Raw genomic sequence first — 16,958 nt, 5'->3', positions numbered from 1 at the left:
CTGGCTCACAGCACATAGAAAAACTGAGAGGTAACTCAGCTCTTTTCTCTCTGACCCTGTTCTTGTATAGCTGTGAAGTCTGCACTCTGTCTTACATGAGGAGTAATTTGCCCTAAATGTCCCACAGAGGAAGATTCCAAGGCCTCTTTACAATCAGTGCTTAGATCTCCACCAACAGGAAATCATCCTTGAAAAAGTCTCACCCAACAGAGATGTATTTTCTCAAGCCAGTATACAGGTTTCTCAGTTTTAGTAACTGTAAGTAGAAGCTCAGCATGTTCCAGTTACTGAGTTCAGTCAGCAACAACAAACCTCAATCTAAAGGACTAGTGACTAATAAAAAATCCAGTCTTTCTACAGACAAAGAAAATTTCTACATAGACAGAAACACATCAGCCAAGAAAGCATGCACATTCCATGCTTCCACTTTCCAAGTGGAAAACATTCCACTTAACATGCTAAGTGCAAGAAGATATTGCTCAGAGCTTGTCCACTTGCAAAGCAAACAAGCTGAGAATTCAGGTAACAGCTTGGAAAAAGCAGGACAGAGCAAGAAAAAAAAGATACAGAACTATGAAGTAAGAAAACATAATGGACAGTGGAGTTCTTGTTTTAGCAACTGTATCTACAAGAACAGCTCTGAACAAAGACATCACCTTCATTAGTAAGACATGATGGAAGAGTCACTGCAAGCTCCTGAAAGAAAGCACCAGTTTGTTGTATGGTAACTACAGACAACACTGCTCTTGTGGCATCAACAAGCACAACAGGAGGCTCAGGACTACATCCATGAGTATTGCCTTTAGGTAACACAGATTTATAAAATATACTTTTATATGCTGTCTGCAAAGTGAGAGTATTTTCATAGCATTATAATATTTTACAGCTTTTTTCATAAAGATAGCAGTATAATAACTGATAAAGCTTTGCAGTCATTTGGCTGTAGAAAACAAGACATTTTTTCAGAAGGAAGGGGTCATGCACTTTCCCCTTAACACACACAAACAAAAAAAGGATTCCTTTCTCTGGAGCAAAATGCCACCAGTTCTTTCCTAATGTGACCCACACCAAATCAGCCACCTGGCCAGCTCTAAAGTCTCAATACAGTAATAACTCCGAGATATTACTGTAGAGAGGCAATAAAATAACAAAATAATAAAGTCCATAAAATAATAACTTAGAGATACCTAGTTCAACTTTTCTCATCATCACAAAGATCTTTATATGGCATATTTAATTTCTTTTTAAACTACTGAAAAGCAAGATAAGTCAAAGCTTATCTGCAACCCAGGCACTATGGGAAGAACATTTTAAAAGAACAATGGACAAGCATGGTGGTTGTTTTGTTGTTTAACTGTTTAAAATACATTAGGAGACATCAGTCAATGTTCTGTCTGCCTATCTAATTAAAAATTACAGTACAGACATGCACATAAGGACTCAGCAGTCTTGCAGAGAGGAAAATAATGGAGTTCAAAGCCTAACAGGATAAGTGTCTTGAAATGCAAATAAAGGCATTACTTTACAAAAAACTAAACAAAACAGCCACAAAATATACATGAAACAGACGAAGCCAGAAAAATCAACCAAAAAATATCCCAACCTTTAAATTACTCAGAAACAGAGATGCAAGAAATTCAGCTAATCCCAGCTATGATGTAAAATGCATTTTGTGAAGCCAGTCCTAAACCATCTATAAGCTGCAGGCTTTTAGCTGTCAGGAAACCTACAGGCAGCTAGAAAAACTATCAGTTATCTTCTATCCTGCAAATATAAAACTCTTCCTGACTATATCACACTAGGCCATACTAGCATCAATTTTCAAATGCAAGTACAGTTAAAATCAAGTGTTAAGCACAAGGCACTGAGAAGAGAGGCTGATGCTACAAGCTGCTGCTGTATCACCTGCACACAAGAGGCACATAGGATTTTTTTATAGTTTCACAGAAAGTGCTGCTTTTCTACTCCATTTCCATCCTGTGGAAACATACACATCACTGCAAGCTGGTAAAAGAAAACAAAAACATAACTCCCCTGAATCTTTTTCTAGGTTGCTGTATGTAACATCAGACTTACAAAGTAAAGCAGTGTAAGCAGAGTAAACATGGTAAAGGCATGCTGAACAACCTGGGACATTGGACCCAGAGAGGCAGAACATTGCCAGAGCTCTTCTGGCTTTTTACCTTGCAAGCTGGAGCCAAGAGTCCCAGAGTTCTGGCCAGTTCTCAGCACTGAGTTAATATTACCATGAAGCTTTAGACCTTTTTCTTCACAGTGATAAAGATGCCTACGTACAACTGCTCAGAAGCCCTCCTTTGTTTCACTTCCCCTTTGGCTCTCTAGGCAACCATTAACACAGCAAAAACAACAGGCAGGAGAGACGTAATTTCCATCATTTTGTCTTTGGCATAACAACATGGTGTTTACTATCAGTGTCCATTCCCATGAGAAACAATGTTTTCTCCAGTGGAAAAGGAAGACTTTTGCCCTGCAGAGGAGAGGAAGATCTTTCATTTTATGATGGGAAGCTAGGTACAAAAATAGGAAAGATGGCTTGCTAAAAGTGTCCATTTTTTAACAATTCATGTCAACCCTATTTGTCAAGTCACAGCTACAATTCCTTGCATCCAGGTATTCAGGTCCTTTCCAACCTCTGAAAAGCAACATCACACTCCTAAAAATTAAGAGCTTTTTACTCTCTAAAGGATCCTCTTTACAAATGCTCACACAGGTAATGGCAAATCATTTTCAAATTCATTAAACCCTGCACAAATTCAGTGAAAGTCTAAGGCTTCTTCTGATTATAGTACAATTTCTGCTACTATTTCTTTGAAAGGGACCTTCATCCTCCTCTACCAGAAAGACTGAATACGACAAGACAAAATGTGTTGGATTGTAAACAAAACCCTTTTCATCTTTCCTATGCAAGAATTAACAAGCAGATACATTTCACTAAATTCCTCTTCACAATTAAAACATTGAAAAAGTCACTGGTGCAGATGACATTAGAGTGACTGTCAGCCTCACACTCAATTACCCAGATCATCTGCTATCTGCCTTCTGGATAAAGGTAGGTTAGAAGATATAAAGAAAACAAACTGTCCCAGACTTCCTGCAATAAAATCCAAGTATCTGATCTGTTTGCCTTATAACAAATATATAGCCTTAAAATACCAAAGGCTATGTAAACACACAAAGCATACAAAAGCAGGAAACATTACTATTTCACCTGCATCATCCTAAAATGAAAAATTGAACAGAAGCCATGCAGAGTTCTTCATGTTTGGGTAGCCTACACTTATCATCTGAGACTACATCTTCCCTTTGGGACTCTCTAGAGGCTGCATTGTTCCCTCTCCTGCCCTCAGCTTTTTCCCAACAGTATTGCATGAAGGCAAAAGCAGCATCCTACAACTCAAGTCCCACTTCCCCAAGAGTTTCATTCCTCTGGATTTAACAACTGCTATGAGAGCATTACACATTTTTAGTTCATGCTTGCAAGCACTGTTCCATCCCACATTGAAGCTTTCTACCAATCAGATTTCTTCTATCCATAAAACATCTATCTCCTCATTTTGTACATAAAGTGTTTAGATACTCCGCAGCACTGCTCTAATAATGTAAAAATAAGGCTGGCTACATAATCCAATCACATCTCACTCTGCAATACCAACAAGGAATTCATGATCTAAAGTGGTAAAAAGTATGATAAAAATAAGTCTTTCCATTTTTAAAAAGCAAAACACTTTATATTGATCATGTTTTCCATTGCATCATAATAATTTTTAAAAGCTGACTGAAAATCACAGGTGATTTAAATGCTGTTTCCAGCAATCATAAATATTTTATAAACCACTTCAGCAGAAAAAACCACCAGTATGTAAACATCAACAATTAGGTAAGTTTGCTATCTATCTGTGATCAATGGCAAAAGGAGCAGGACTGGGAAAACAGAGACACCTTACAGCAGCCAAGTCAATGCATCATTTCTCCTCTTTCTATTGCACAACACAGCTTCTTGTTCAGCCCTGCATGCACACTACAAGCTCCAAACATCCCAAGCTTTATTAGTGCCTCTGTATCACCTTACAATAACATTTTACTTAGAAGTGTCTCCTGTAAGAGGTGGCCATTTTTAAAAAGAGAGAAGATGTAAAGTCTCAGGTTTTCGCTCCACACAGTTTTGACTGGGTTTTTAGATGGCAAAAGGAAGAAAAGAGGAGGCAATTTTGAAACAATTCTCCTGCACCAGAACATTTTCTGATAATTTAATATAGTGGTATGAAAATGATCTGCTCTGAAATCCATAACTAGTGCCTAATTTTTGTATTGGACTAAGCCAAGAAGGGAAAAAAGCCACACCAAGTCCTATAGCCAGCAAGGTGTGCTTTCCATCCCCAGCCTGAACCTATGGACTGCTTCTAAACAGTCAGCAAAACCAGAATTAACAGCAGCAACTCTGCTGGTCAAGGTTCAATTCTACACACAGGGTCCCCTGGAAAGCTTTGGGGAGCCCAAGAATCGGACAAGGAAGTTTTCGTGCTGTATGAATAGGACCTGCAACATATTCTGCACTCAAGCAATGTGATTGATACTGCTCTGCTCACTTGGGTGACTGCAGACATTCCCACAGCCAGGCAAGTGTGCATCCAACATCCCAGAGTGAAACTGTAACAACAGCACTGATCCCTGCTCCCCCAGTCCTCCAGGGACTGTAACTAGGGGGTGATTGATTATCTTTCATAACACTATGGAAATTTTAATCTTGCAATTCTTAGGTAAAACTTAAGAACCTAGACTAAAATATTCTATCTAAACCTTGATTCATGAATTATGAATAATGAAAAAAGCCACATACATTCTTTTGTATATTTTTCCAGTAATTCAAAAGCCCAATGAAAAAAAAAATACCATGCTTAAAAAAATATAAAAGAGGTAATCTTCAAGTTCAAGCAAAACCTTATTGCTCTAAAAATTAAATGTCATGTTTTATTGCATTATGTTCTATCACATTTTGCTTCGATACTGTGCTGTTTTCATAATCAAAAATAAAAGTCAAGATGGGCTCTTGAGTGAGAGAGGCAGGGTTGTATGCATGTGATAGCAAGGAAGGCTCACAGAGGAAAACAAGGACAGCAAAGCCTCACAGAATGTTCTGTTATGCAGATGCATTACCTAAAATTAGCAGTTTTGTGATGTTTATGACACTTTTAGTTCAAATCCAAGAGGAAGAACATTTATTCATAGATAGTTGTAACAACAGGAGAAAACAAACTGGATATTTATGACACAATGTGAGTTTGTGGGCTGTAGTTTCTGTCATGTTCAAGCAATGGTGCTTTTAAGGAAATTATCATCCACTGACTGTGTAACCTCCACCCTTATATGGATTTTACTATTCCTATAGGAGGAACAGACAGAAGCACAAGTCTCAGGCTGCTGAAGTGTACAATCGAGCAGACAAACTCACACCTCAAGCACACTCAACCTCATGAATGCCATGAATTCCCCAAGAAAAATGTAGACTGCATTAAACAAATGTATTTTGTTATTTCAATCCTGATTTCACAGTTCCCTTTCTGCAACCACAAATAAAGAATTCAATGAGAAATCTTTTCATGGGACCTTCAGTCATGTTTCCTTCACTTAAAATGAGATTAATTTCTGGGATTTAGCCCACTGTGTCTCAGACCTTCTCACCTCCAAAACACTTCATTCAAAAGCTCTGTATACCCAGCAGCTGACAAATCACTGACTCTTGCCAGTATTCAATGCTGTGTTAGTGGCCTTTACAAGTAAATCCAGTTAGACTTCAAGAAACAACAGTCCTAAGAAAGAAATGTCATTTTAGCCATGAAATCTGACAAACTCACAACTCGCTTGGTCTTTATGTCTCTGTACACTAGCATCATTCAGCTGGGGCAGAGCACACAACCAGTTATCAAGTGAAAAGTGTTGGCAACTACCACAGCCTAACACAAACCTTTTGCCTCCAGGAGCCAGTGCTATTCAGCTAAAAAGTGTTAGTCCTTGACTACCAAGGACTACCAAGAAAGGTGGACACTAGAATTTACAAGTAAATGCTCCTCCTTATTGCACAAGTAGGTTCTGGACTGCAAGTCTCCAGAAAGGGAGGGGAAGAGGCAGGATAACATCTGAACCACAGTACAGCAGGTGAAAGAGTCAAAGATGGTGTCACTCATTCCTCATTGCTGGATATGGAGAGAACAGGCCCTGAACTATGTTGTTCCAGCAAGATGCCAGCACATGGTAAATAGTTCAGAGCCTTGAAGGTTTCTCATTTTGGTAAGAGATATCCATGTCCAATTGTGTTTTGCATTTGTTGAAAAGAAAAATTACACTGAAATCTGAGCTCAAAAGGGCTTTGTCACAACCTGTTTTGAAAAAAGATGCCTGAAACTATGGAAGGCATGCATGGAATTTTTGTTCTGTACACAGATACAGAAGTCAGCTAAACAGATCCCTTGGCTTCAGGAGAGGCAGAGATCCCGAAGCAGCAAGGAAGGAGCTGTGCTGCTTGGAAGTAACAGAGCAGAAGCACTTGAGAGACACCTGCTGCCCACTGAGAGAATCTGTCCTCTTTGCAATCCACATTCAATTATCCTTCAGATAGAGCAGAACAATGCAGAATCACTTCCATGTGGGGAACAACTTGGTACAGAAAAGCTGACTGCTCACATCAGTAACCCAAGTTTTAATCCCATCTTTAAGAACCTCTCATCCTGCTTTTAAGGACAGCTACCAATCCAAAAGAAGATGTGAAGAACAATTTTTAAATTACAATTATGGACCCAAGTATACATGCACCAACTCCTCTCAGCCACACTCAAAGGCTGCAGTTTGGCTCAGTGCTCAGATAACACAGATTATTGTATTAACAGACACAGATTATTGTATTAACAGACACAGATTATTGTATTAACAGACACAGGTGCAGTCCTTGAGGAACCTTCTAATTCCCCAACCGCCTCTCAGCTAAGGGACCTGCAGGGCACTACAAAATACCATTTCAGCAATAGGTTTCACTTTGGACAACCAAAGGAAACATTGTGATGATTTTGCGATGGGCTCATGTTACAATGTAAGCCCAGGAACTTTTCATGGTTTAATAGTGGATACTTAAGAAACAAAGACTATTTCAAGGTTCTCCTTCAGTTGTTTTTGCTTAATCAGTCACAACATTTTAGACAGTCATTAGGCAGATATATTTGTCTGGGTACTGCTGCCCTTAAGAGGCTTGGCACAAGCACAGTATATTTAATTTTTAATTAACTCTCAATTCTGCAAATATTAATTTTTCATTCTATTTGTCAACTTCATCTAGCTCTGTCCAGACAATTAAGCCACAAATCCAGAAACCTACAGAAAGACTCATTAAACATCTGCTAAACATTAAGGAAGGCTTCTAATCCTAAACCAATCTCTCTGTTTTTTAACTTTTCAGAATTCATTCAGTTAGCAGTTGAGTCACTTTGTGAAAGCAGTAGCAAACTAATTTTTTTAAAAAGTAACAGACATTAAATTGAAGGCTGCAGGAGTGACCAAGGAAGACACTTTACCTGAACAGAATGAACCCAAGTGACTCCACAGCTGCCCGCCTCACGTCATCATTCACATCACTCACCTACAAAAGGAAAAACAGGATATTCAGAATACAGTTAAAACACTTGAGGACCATGTTTCAGACCAGAAGACAGGATTATAGAGAAAGTTAGTTAAAATCATGTTCAGCCTTAGCCCAAACAGCCTCACCCATGTTTGCACACCAACTGCAAGACGATCAAAGAACAGACAGACCTCATCCTTTACAGCTTAATTTATTTTTTCTCCAGTCCATCATTACACAGACTATTCACTGCAAACCTGTTAGCTGGGTAGTTTAGGTTCATATTTTAATTTTTAATAGGTGCCTACTCTGTGATACCAGGTTGAAAGTCTGAAAGTCTACTTATTACCCTAATGAAAGAAGGCCCTGCTGGTTCTGCTCATAATACTAAATAAAGCTTCCATCACTTCACAATCTCTGATTTGGACCAGAATATTAACACTGCAGACACAAAGCCTGACAAAGTGATGTGCTTGCTTTCTGACCAAAAATTTCCTCTTATCTGCTGCTAAGGCCACAGTACTTACAGCCACATGCAGCAGGCGCCTGATGGCCTTGTTGTTCCCTGAGCCACAGTATGCCATAGCCACAGTGTACATGCCAGAACGACGGAGAATCGGATCCTGGAAGAGAAAGCATCAATATTTCACATCCATCCAAACAGTGAGTCAGTAATTCTAACTTTAAATCTGTTCCGCTCTTGTGTCTTGAACCTGCTAACAGGTCACATGTCAGCCTCATTGCTTAATTGTTCATTTGGGACAAGTAACAGGACAATCACCAAAGCAGAGTTGTCATTACCAAGTTCAGGGGGACAGAGAGCCTGCTATGCTGCAGGCTGCCCAAGAGTATAGGGCACAGGTGTCATCCTGCTTCTTATTTGCAATCTGCAATGATCACTACCAGAGCCTTGAGATGAAGATGACCCACTTACAGCAAGTCTCGTCTGTTTTTAACCACTGCATCCTGATCTACTCCCTGCTGCTGCTCACATGACTATGAAGACCAAGTATAAGGCCAAAGAAATACAGAGCTAAGCAGTATTGTTCTTGTATTTTTGATCAGAGTGCAGCAACTTGTGAAACAGTCCTACTTCAGACCCATGTAAGAACTTCTCTGGCTCAAAAGAGCCAACCCACCACAGCTGGAGATTCACAAATGGACAGGAAGGTCAGCCATGTAACACAAGAGTCAGGGATTAAGTCACAGCTCAATTTACCTTATCTCTGCAGAGACTCTCAATGAGAGCATCAGCCTCCTCCATCCTCCCATACATGACCAGAGCAATTCCAACAGCGAGGCCTCGCAGGATCTTTTCATGCTGGGTTTCCTGTGCGTAGCCAACCATGTCCTCAATAGCCTGGGCATTTTTAGATCCCAACATAACCAACCCCAGGGCCAGGCCAGCTGCCTCACCTGAAAATCACAGAAAAGCAAAAAAGTCAACTCTGTTCCCAAAGTAATAAATACTGTATCTAGAGAATCACACCAGATGTAGGCCAATAGATCACTTCTGGACATCCCCATGCCAAACAACTCCATTATTCATGGCAAAATGTGTTTGTAACCACAATTCAGTACTTTTCCCTACCAAGTTCAATTATCCCTTCCTTGGACCAAGAGCTGCTGAGATCACTTTCTATGAGCCCCACCAATGCAGCAGTAACTCCCACAGGCTTCTCCAAGCCTGTCTCCTAGCTCAAAAAAGCACATGGCTCTGGAGAACAGACACACTAAAGAAAAAACATGACAAAGAAGGGAACAGAGCAAAAAAGGAGCTGTTTAAAGACCTAGTGTGTCTTATTAAAACTTGCCACAGCGCCAGTCATGACAGGACCTTTGAACATTACTGACACATAACTAAAGAACCATAATGATCAGGAAAAGGTCAGTAAGTAAAACACAGCTAGAAACAATTTATGCTGCTAACAGAAAACCTGAGGGGAAAAAAACATTATCAAAAACTCCAGGTGCCTGATAAGGCCTCAGATGGTTATTTGCTTTGAAAGCAGAACATTTACCTGTCACTGCATCATCCTGGTATAGGTTTGTTTTCAGCAGATCGTACACATCCTGACGTGCTGTCCCCATGGCAGCCAGCCCCAAGCCCAGGCTGCCACCATGTCGCACAATCTAGAGAAGCACATGCAAGTTCAGTCATAAAGCAGGGAACAGTATGACTTCAGGTGAAGCAGACATCTTTCCATCAATATTAAACCTGCAACCTTTTAGCCCCAAACCAACCCAAAATGATCTCTTGACCTGCTAGAAATACCACCTTCACAGTCTCAGGCAGCAGGTCCAGTGAAAGAGGCGGAAAAAAGAAGAAAAACAGTTCAAAAGCCCATAAACAGTAAGTAACAGAAGCTTAACACATAGCACAGAAGATTTTCTAGTAACTTCAAACGCTTTTCCCCCACTGAGTGATTTATGTAAAACCGTAAATCTGTGCCATGTGTAAAAACCTAGCTAGTAATAAGTTCTAAATAAAAAGGTTAAAAGGTACCCACTTAAAAACAGTCTATAACCTCTTTTATTCTAACAATAGATACATTTTCAGTAAGACTATTAGGATCTGTTCATGGAATTAAAAAAAAAAGTAATTAGATTCCACAAGGAGAAAGAGGCAACATGCTGAGACAATGACCTATTCCCAACTTAAAAATATATTTTTCGTAGACGTCTACAAACACTAACTACAGAAGTAAAACACTTATTGTGCAAGATGCATTAAAACTACAGGTCATGTCAGCAGAAACATTTCGTGGCTTATTTCCTTGACAACTAAGCTGTACACAATAACAGTGCCTGAATGCTGCAGGTCCATTAGCAAAACAAAGCAGATATAACAAATAGTAAATATGATGAAGCTACAGTCACTGTCAAGTACATAAGAAATTCCTAAAAATCTTACCTAAACCTTAAGCAATAGGTTGCTAAAACCAACCTTTAACCAATCTTTAAAACCTAGAGGAGGTTTAAGTACCACACTGCTGCTTAATTACCTCTACTCCCCACTACTAAACCAGACAGCACCCTCCTGCATATTCCCAACAAAGCAAAGGCTCATTGCAGAGGCCAGTACACACATCATTACTGGCATTCTTCAGCTGGTTCAGCAAGTAGTCAATGATGTCCCCGCCGTGGTTGGCATGGATGAGACCCAAGGCATAGAGGCCTCCTCCCTCCTGGTAGGCTGACCCTGGAGAGGTGTCCTTGGGCAGGTAGGTTGCCATTAGCTGTAACGCTTCTTTCTCATGACCCTAGATGTCCAGTGACCAGCAGGAAGGGAAGACAGTGGGAAGTGAAATGGGAAAAAAACAGCAAAGTAATATTTAAACATGTGTTGTAGCCATTATTTTCTCCACTAAAATCAGTATTTCAGTGCCACACATCACCATTCAAAATTACTGAAAGTTTCTACAGTAAGGAACTTTATAGTGTAAAGACACAAAATATGTTATAGCTATGCCAGGTACAATGGACTGCAGGCACTATCCAGAATCCCTATTTCCACATTTTCACTGTTCACAAGTCGAGCATTTACACTGAGCAGACAGAAACTAATGCAATGTTACCTTGTGTATAACACCCAAGCTGGCAGTAGCAGTAAACTTAGCCCAGTTAGTGGCCCTGGCCAGCCACTCCAAATTGTCTCTAGAAGATGAAAAGAGAAAGGTTATACAAAGTTTCTCCTACAGCCTGTTCCTAATCATGCAAAGAGGGTTTAAGAGCACTGAAGACTGCTTTCAAACTAAAAAGCAGCTCCAGAAGGGAAGGCAGCTAACCACATTTCCACTTTACATTTCTCTCCCCTTCATCAGTCCTGATTTTTGCCTGGTTGTAGTCAAGCTTCTAGACATGGGTGATCTCATGAAAGACAGAGAATTACTCAATAGGTAGCCCACCAATTCTCTGGGAATAGCAGAGTTTCTGCAGCTTTCCTTAAGTCCCTTGTAAGGTCAGCCCTGGCATTTCCCCTACAAGAGTCACTCAGTACTGTCAGTCTCTACCATAAGAAGATACATCCCAGAAACTCTCTAACTAGTAAACAAAGAGAAGAGAAATTCCAGACCTTCACCCTCCAAGCTGCTCATACAGCTAGCAGTCAAACAAAGCCAGTTTGTGAGGATAGAGAAAAGGAAACAATTCTCTAACACCATTAGAGTTCTGCAGTTACCACTCCGGATGTATCAAGTTAAGGAGGGCAACAATGTTGTTCAAACACCTCTAAATGACATTGCAGCTTCCTTGCCATAGATTTACCTAAGGAACTGGTCACTGGTCGTCCCACAGTGCATAAAGGAGTTTGCTATAACAGTTGCAGTATGACACACAGAATTCCTCACTGCATCCTGAAAGAATAAGAACAATCAGTAGCATCACTCAGCAAAAGATCTGCCCAAGGTCACTTAACAAGCTTGCCAGTACAGTAGAAAAATGGACTGTAATGATCCTCAATTTAACCAGCAATTTCCCTGTAATCAGCTAATAGATTGCTAATACACTCTAACATATCCTCTAGCCATCTTTCCCATGCAAAATGATCCTTTATGTGAGTTTCTATCAGAGATGTGATTACTCCAATTGCCACTTAACTGGAGAACCACCCTGCTCTGCTTCCCAGAACCGAGCACTCACAGCGAGTGCTGCTGACGTTTCCAGGCTGTTCCCAGAACTCCACTGCAGCATCCTGAACACTTTACCAGCAGATGGAAAAGATTTTCCAATACATTTGAAATGTCATCTGAAATAAATGAACCCACTAACAAGCAACCCCTATTACTTTTACTGACAATGTGCATCTTATTTCACAAATAAAAAACTTCTATAGTTTCTAGTAAGCTTTTATGATTCCAGTTTACCTGTAATTTTTCATTTGCCCAACCTTGAGTAACACCTTCCAAAACAAAACCAGTTACTCCATTCACTAACTTTGTCTACATTACAGTATCTGATTGGTTTTGTCTCCAACATGGAAATATTGGTTTTTTACTACATACCAGGATTCCCTTGCCAAGCTGAAGGGCTTACCTAACATCTCAACCAAGACACCAACATACTGTAACCTACAGTCCTGGCTGACTCCTCCCTTCCCAACCAGCAGCATTTGCATTGGATCTGACATGGAGCTGGAGAGTAAATTTTGCCCACCTTACTGAACAGATGAAAAACAAACCCACCAAAAAAAAAAAAGGGTGAGAAAAAGATGAGTTGCTATACCCAATTAAAAAAACCCTAATTAAAATGTCAACATGCTAATAGCAGCCTATCATTAAAAACAACAGCAGCATGGTAAAAACCAACACAGGTTGAATCAGATAAATCCAAGACAACCATATCTAACAAAGTCTCTTACCTTTGTGTTTTTGAGGATCATGAGATCTGTATTGTTGTTTCGTATTAAAAACTGCAGATGTAACTCAATGGCCATTTCCCCACTTAAAATTTTAATCATTTTTGAGATCTGGTCCTTAGGCTCTGGGTTCTTCACATACAAGCAAAAAGGAAAAAAAATTCCATGAGAACTCGACTATGACTGTGTTAAAATAGAATTCATGAGAAGCCACTCTGGTATGTTCCCATCACCATATTCCAAAAGCTATCAGGTTTTAGGACTAAAAAGACATCTATTGTTTCTGTCCTCGGTGCACAAGCCCAAACCTCCCAGAAATCAAATCTTTTGTGCACAGCAGTGCAGGTGGGAGAAGAGACTCTTCAAAGAGAAATGTATTCTTTAATTGAAAGCAAAAGAATACAGTTGACATCTGACATTCTGCAAGCTGCTGTTTGGCATTACAGAGACAGTAAATCTCCTGCCAAGGCAAACCCTCTTATAAATGAACCTGTATTTCCATGGAAGCTTTCACAGACAGGGCCACAAAGCTACAATACTTCACATGAGCCTGTGCTGAGCTGTAACACCATTCTTGTGAGCTACAATCTTTATTTAGAACAACAGCCAGTAGAACTAGGAAACAGATACATTCAACCCCAAGAGCTCTTTGAGAAAAGTCTCCTTCCTCCTGATGAAACAGTTGAAAATGGATCTGTAGAAGCTGAAGTTCATTCTGAGCAGGGTGAAAAGTACAGTGCAGCTCTTTGTCCTGACATTGTTAGCTGGTCACAGACCAGTCAAGCATGAGTAGTTCAGCCCTTAAACTAATTCCCTCAGTTATTTCTTTGTAGTCAGCATTCTCAATTGTGGAAGATTAAGCTAAAGAACATTTCTGGCCACACAGATTGTTTTGGTGTACTTGGCACAATCAGCAAAGCCAATGCAGCAGAAACTCATCCAAGACACCTTTCCCGTACAAAAGCACTGTCAAGGTTCCTTGCTGGGGCAAGAAACTCAGTCCCTTTTGTTTTCTGTGTGAAATATAACTTGAAGAAAACACTTCTGTTTGCCCTTAATTAATTTTTAAGTGATATGCAAGAGTCTTTCAAATATTCCCAAGTTTTGTTTGCAAACATTTACCATGGGGAAAAAGAAGAAAAACAAAAACCAACTTGTCTTGGGTTTTACCTTCCTCTCTGGTAACGCTCCTGGTCTGCAGCATTGGAAATGTCAAAACTGCATTAACTATTCTACATGCTGAATTGTAACTGTATGTGCATGTCAGAAGTGAACTCACTTTCTCCAATACTTGGGAAAAGAAACTAAACAAAAAGATTCCAACCAACTGGGCCAGCAACACAGCACCTGTAGGCCCGAGGTAACTTTATACCCTCATGGAAAAGAAACTATGTTCCATCAGCATCCTCTCCTGCCATTCCTGCAGAACAGCATCAGTTCTATCCAATCAGAACTACAGCTGGGTTCTTGAAAGAGAGGAAAAAAAAATGCATCGAGCTAATTCACTCCCTAAGGTTCTCAGCAGCAGTTAAATTTCAGGCCCCTTCTTTTGAGATGAATTAATTGTTTCAATATCAAAAAGCAAACACATGAGCCAGATCTTTCTGTGGCCTTTTTCAGAACTCAGTAACTCCTACTGAACTCTGACCATTTCCTACTCTCACACAGCTTTCAGTATCTGAACTGCTGGACATTAAGTCAGACTTTTGGCTCTCAGAGATCATCTGCCACCTTGTCTCCAGGCACACAGAAAAGGAATTCCATTCTTTATTAGCCAAACCAATTTAGAAATTCTAGACATCAAAAGAGAACATGTAAGAAAAACTAAGTAAGGTCTGTTTCAGAAATAGCACTCACAATTTCTGCAGACCTCCCTGCTGCACAAGTGCTTCCTGGTTTCTCTTCTGCTTCCATAGCATCACTGAAATAAAACAGAAATGAAAAATGCATCACTTGCAATAAGTCAGGAACTGTAATTATGGCTGAACATTGTCCTGAAGGAGCAGCCTAGGATTTGGAGATGATGACTGTAAAAGAGGAGTTTGATAGAACAAGGGCTGACTATCTGGAGCTTACTGCTGAGCAGAAAACTCCCCCTCCACTCAATTTTGAACTTGAAGACAAAGGCCTGGAAAACCCTATTCTCTTATTCCATCTACAGAGACAACAAAAACAAAGATGCTTGTAGGGAATGAACAGACACAGGTGAGAAAACAAGGTCAACAAACAAGGCATCAAGGATAATTATATCCTCCCCTAGAAGCCTTGTGCTTGTCACTAATAGCATGGATCCTAGAGGGTTGACAAGGAATTTAAACATATTAAGCTGTTGTTAGCACCTTGCTCTAATGCTTCACAGGCTGACATAAATTATTCTGTGTCTTTCCTTTTATTTCACTGGAAAAAAAGAGAGGACGAGGAAAATGCTTGCCATGCCTGTGTCACTGATTCAAAAGTATAAATACTCAGCTCCACAGCTGGACAAACCCCTATATTCAACCAGCCTGGACCTAGGTGGGATTCCCCACCACACACTATCAAAGAGTGCTGGGAGCAGGTTGTGCACAGACATGAGAGCTCTGGTGAAAGTACCACTAAGCATTCTATGGTGATTACACAGCAGGTGGAGAACAAACTTCTTCCATGCTGCCCCTGAGCTGGGCAGCAACCTTAGCACAGATTGCCCAGTTCTCCTCTAAGTCACCAAAAGAAGAAATAAAGATAACAGAATGGTTAGGGCCAACTTGGATTTTTCTTAACAGCAGCTTCCTGCAGTTAAAATCTGTGATACTGATCACATTTTTAAAAACTCAAAATAGATTTGAAGTAGCTCTTCTGAACTGCAAGTACAAAAGGGTCTGCTGACACCACATACCATAGAGCTTACTCTTCCCATAAGCTGTTATGTGAAACCAAACTTGCACATAGATGTGATGAGCTTTCTCCCTGAGCTCCCCCCTTCCTTAGCTCTGCAAGTTGCTGCCAAGACCACACAGAATCAGCATTCCCAAGCAACTCATGCTGCACCTTAATGAATTACTGCTCATTAGCTGAACCCCAGTATAACTGCTCTGTGCTTATCTCAACGGCAAAGAAAAATCCCCTTAAAAACCAGATTTTGGTAATATACAATTTTGTTTTGAGCAAACAGCATGTCTTGCCTATACTTAAGTAAAGGGGAATAACTTGACAGCTTGTAAAAAGCATCCATACATGGAATATGAGGCTGCCTTAGAGCGGGACTGGAGCCAAAGAACTCCACCACCTCTCAAGTCAACCTCCTCACCTGTCTTTCTCTGATCCAGGGACAGTGCCAGTGTTGGTGGATCCAGGCACGGAGGCAATGGGAGTTCCAACCGTGCGCAGATTCTGGATGACAGATGACAGGAACTGCTGGCTCGCGCTTTCATACAGGTCAAAGCAAATTTGGTAGGCCATGAGAAGATTATCATCCTTCACCAATTTTTCCAAGATGTCACTCACAGCCTGTGGGTCATCCAGGAATATCAGGCACTGAGCAGGAGAAAGGGAAGAACAGAAAAAAAAAATAGGAGAAGACATTAGATACTTCAGAATGTGAAAGCAACACTACCCAAGGCCACACTCCAATGCCCTCATCTGCTGCTCCACAGAACACTCCCTCCAAAGATAGAAAACTTTTCTCTCTTTCAGTGAAGACAATAAAAACTCAGAACGGTTTTCATAGAAAACCAAGACTTGTCCTACTAGACACAAAAATTCAAAAGGACATTGAAGAAGCACCAGTCATTCTATAGGGATGTCTCAGCTGAAATGAAACAGGCATAATACTGAGTCATGTGTACATGGCCTACCAAGACTGGCAAAGATCTGAGAACATCTGAGTAACTTCACAACTGGTTGTCCAAACACTTTCAGACAATGGCTTACCAAAAAAACAAAGCACTGGAAATGTTCTTGTGAGGAATAAATAAAATTCCAAGCTGTGAACCTATC

The 16,958-nt window shown here is 40.3% G+C and overlaps 1 protein-coding gene across 1 annotated transcript in view; it reads right to left on the bottom strand.

The window, feature by feature from the left end:
- Positions 1-16,958, bottom strand: part of PSMD1 (proteasome 26S subunit, non-ATPase 1) — a 66,155-nt gene that overhangs the window by 42,748 nt on the left and 6,449 nt on the right. The window contains exons 7-16 of the mRNA XM_036388763.2: positions 16,270-16,496; positions 14,841-14,904; positions 12,987-13,115; positions 11,894-11,982; positions 11,206-11,284; positions 10,717-10,890; positions 9,649-9,760; positions 8,847-9,043; positions 8,155-8,250; positions 7,581-7,645 (exon numbers count right to left, since the gene is read on the bottom strand). Coding sequence (XP_036244656.1) covers positions 7,581-7,645; positions 8,155-8,250; positions 8,847-9,043; positions 9,649-9,760; positions 10,717-10,890; positions 11,206-11,284; positions 11,894-11,982; positions 12,987-13,115; positions 14,841-14,904; positions 16,270-16,496 — 1,232 coding nt within the window. The remainder of the gene's footprint in view (positions 1-7,580; positions 7,646-8,154; positions 8,251-8,846; positions 9,044-9,648; positions 9,761-10,716; positions 10,891-11,205; positions 11,285-11,893; positions 11,983-12,986; positions 13,116-14,840; positions 14,905-16,269; positions 16,497-16,958) is intronic.

Source organism: Molothrus ater, chromosome 10, assembly GCF_012460135.2.
Source record: "Molothrus ater isolate BHLD 08-10-18 breed brown headed cowbird chromosome 10, BPBGC_Mater_1.1, whole genome shotgun sequence".
NCBI classification, from domain to species: domain Eukaryota; kingdom Metazoa; phylum Chordata; class Aves; order Passeriformes; family Icteridae; genus Molothrus; species Molothrus ater.
This window is presented reverse-complemented; position numbering and strand designations above follow the sequence as displayed.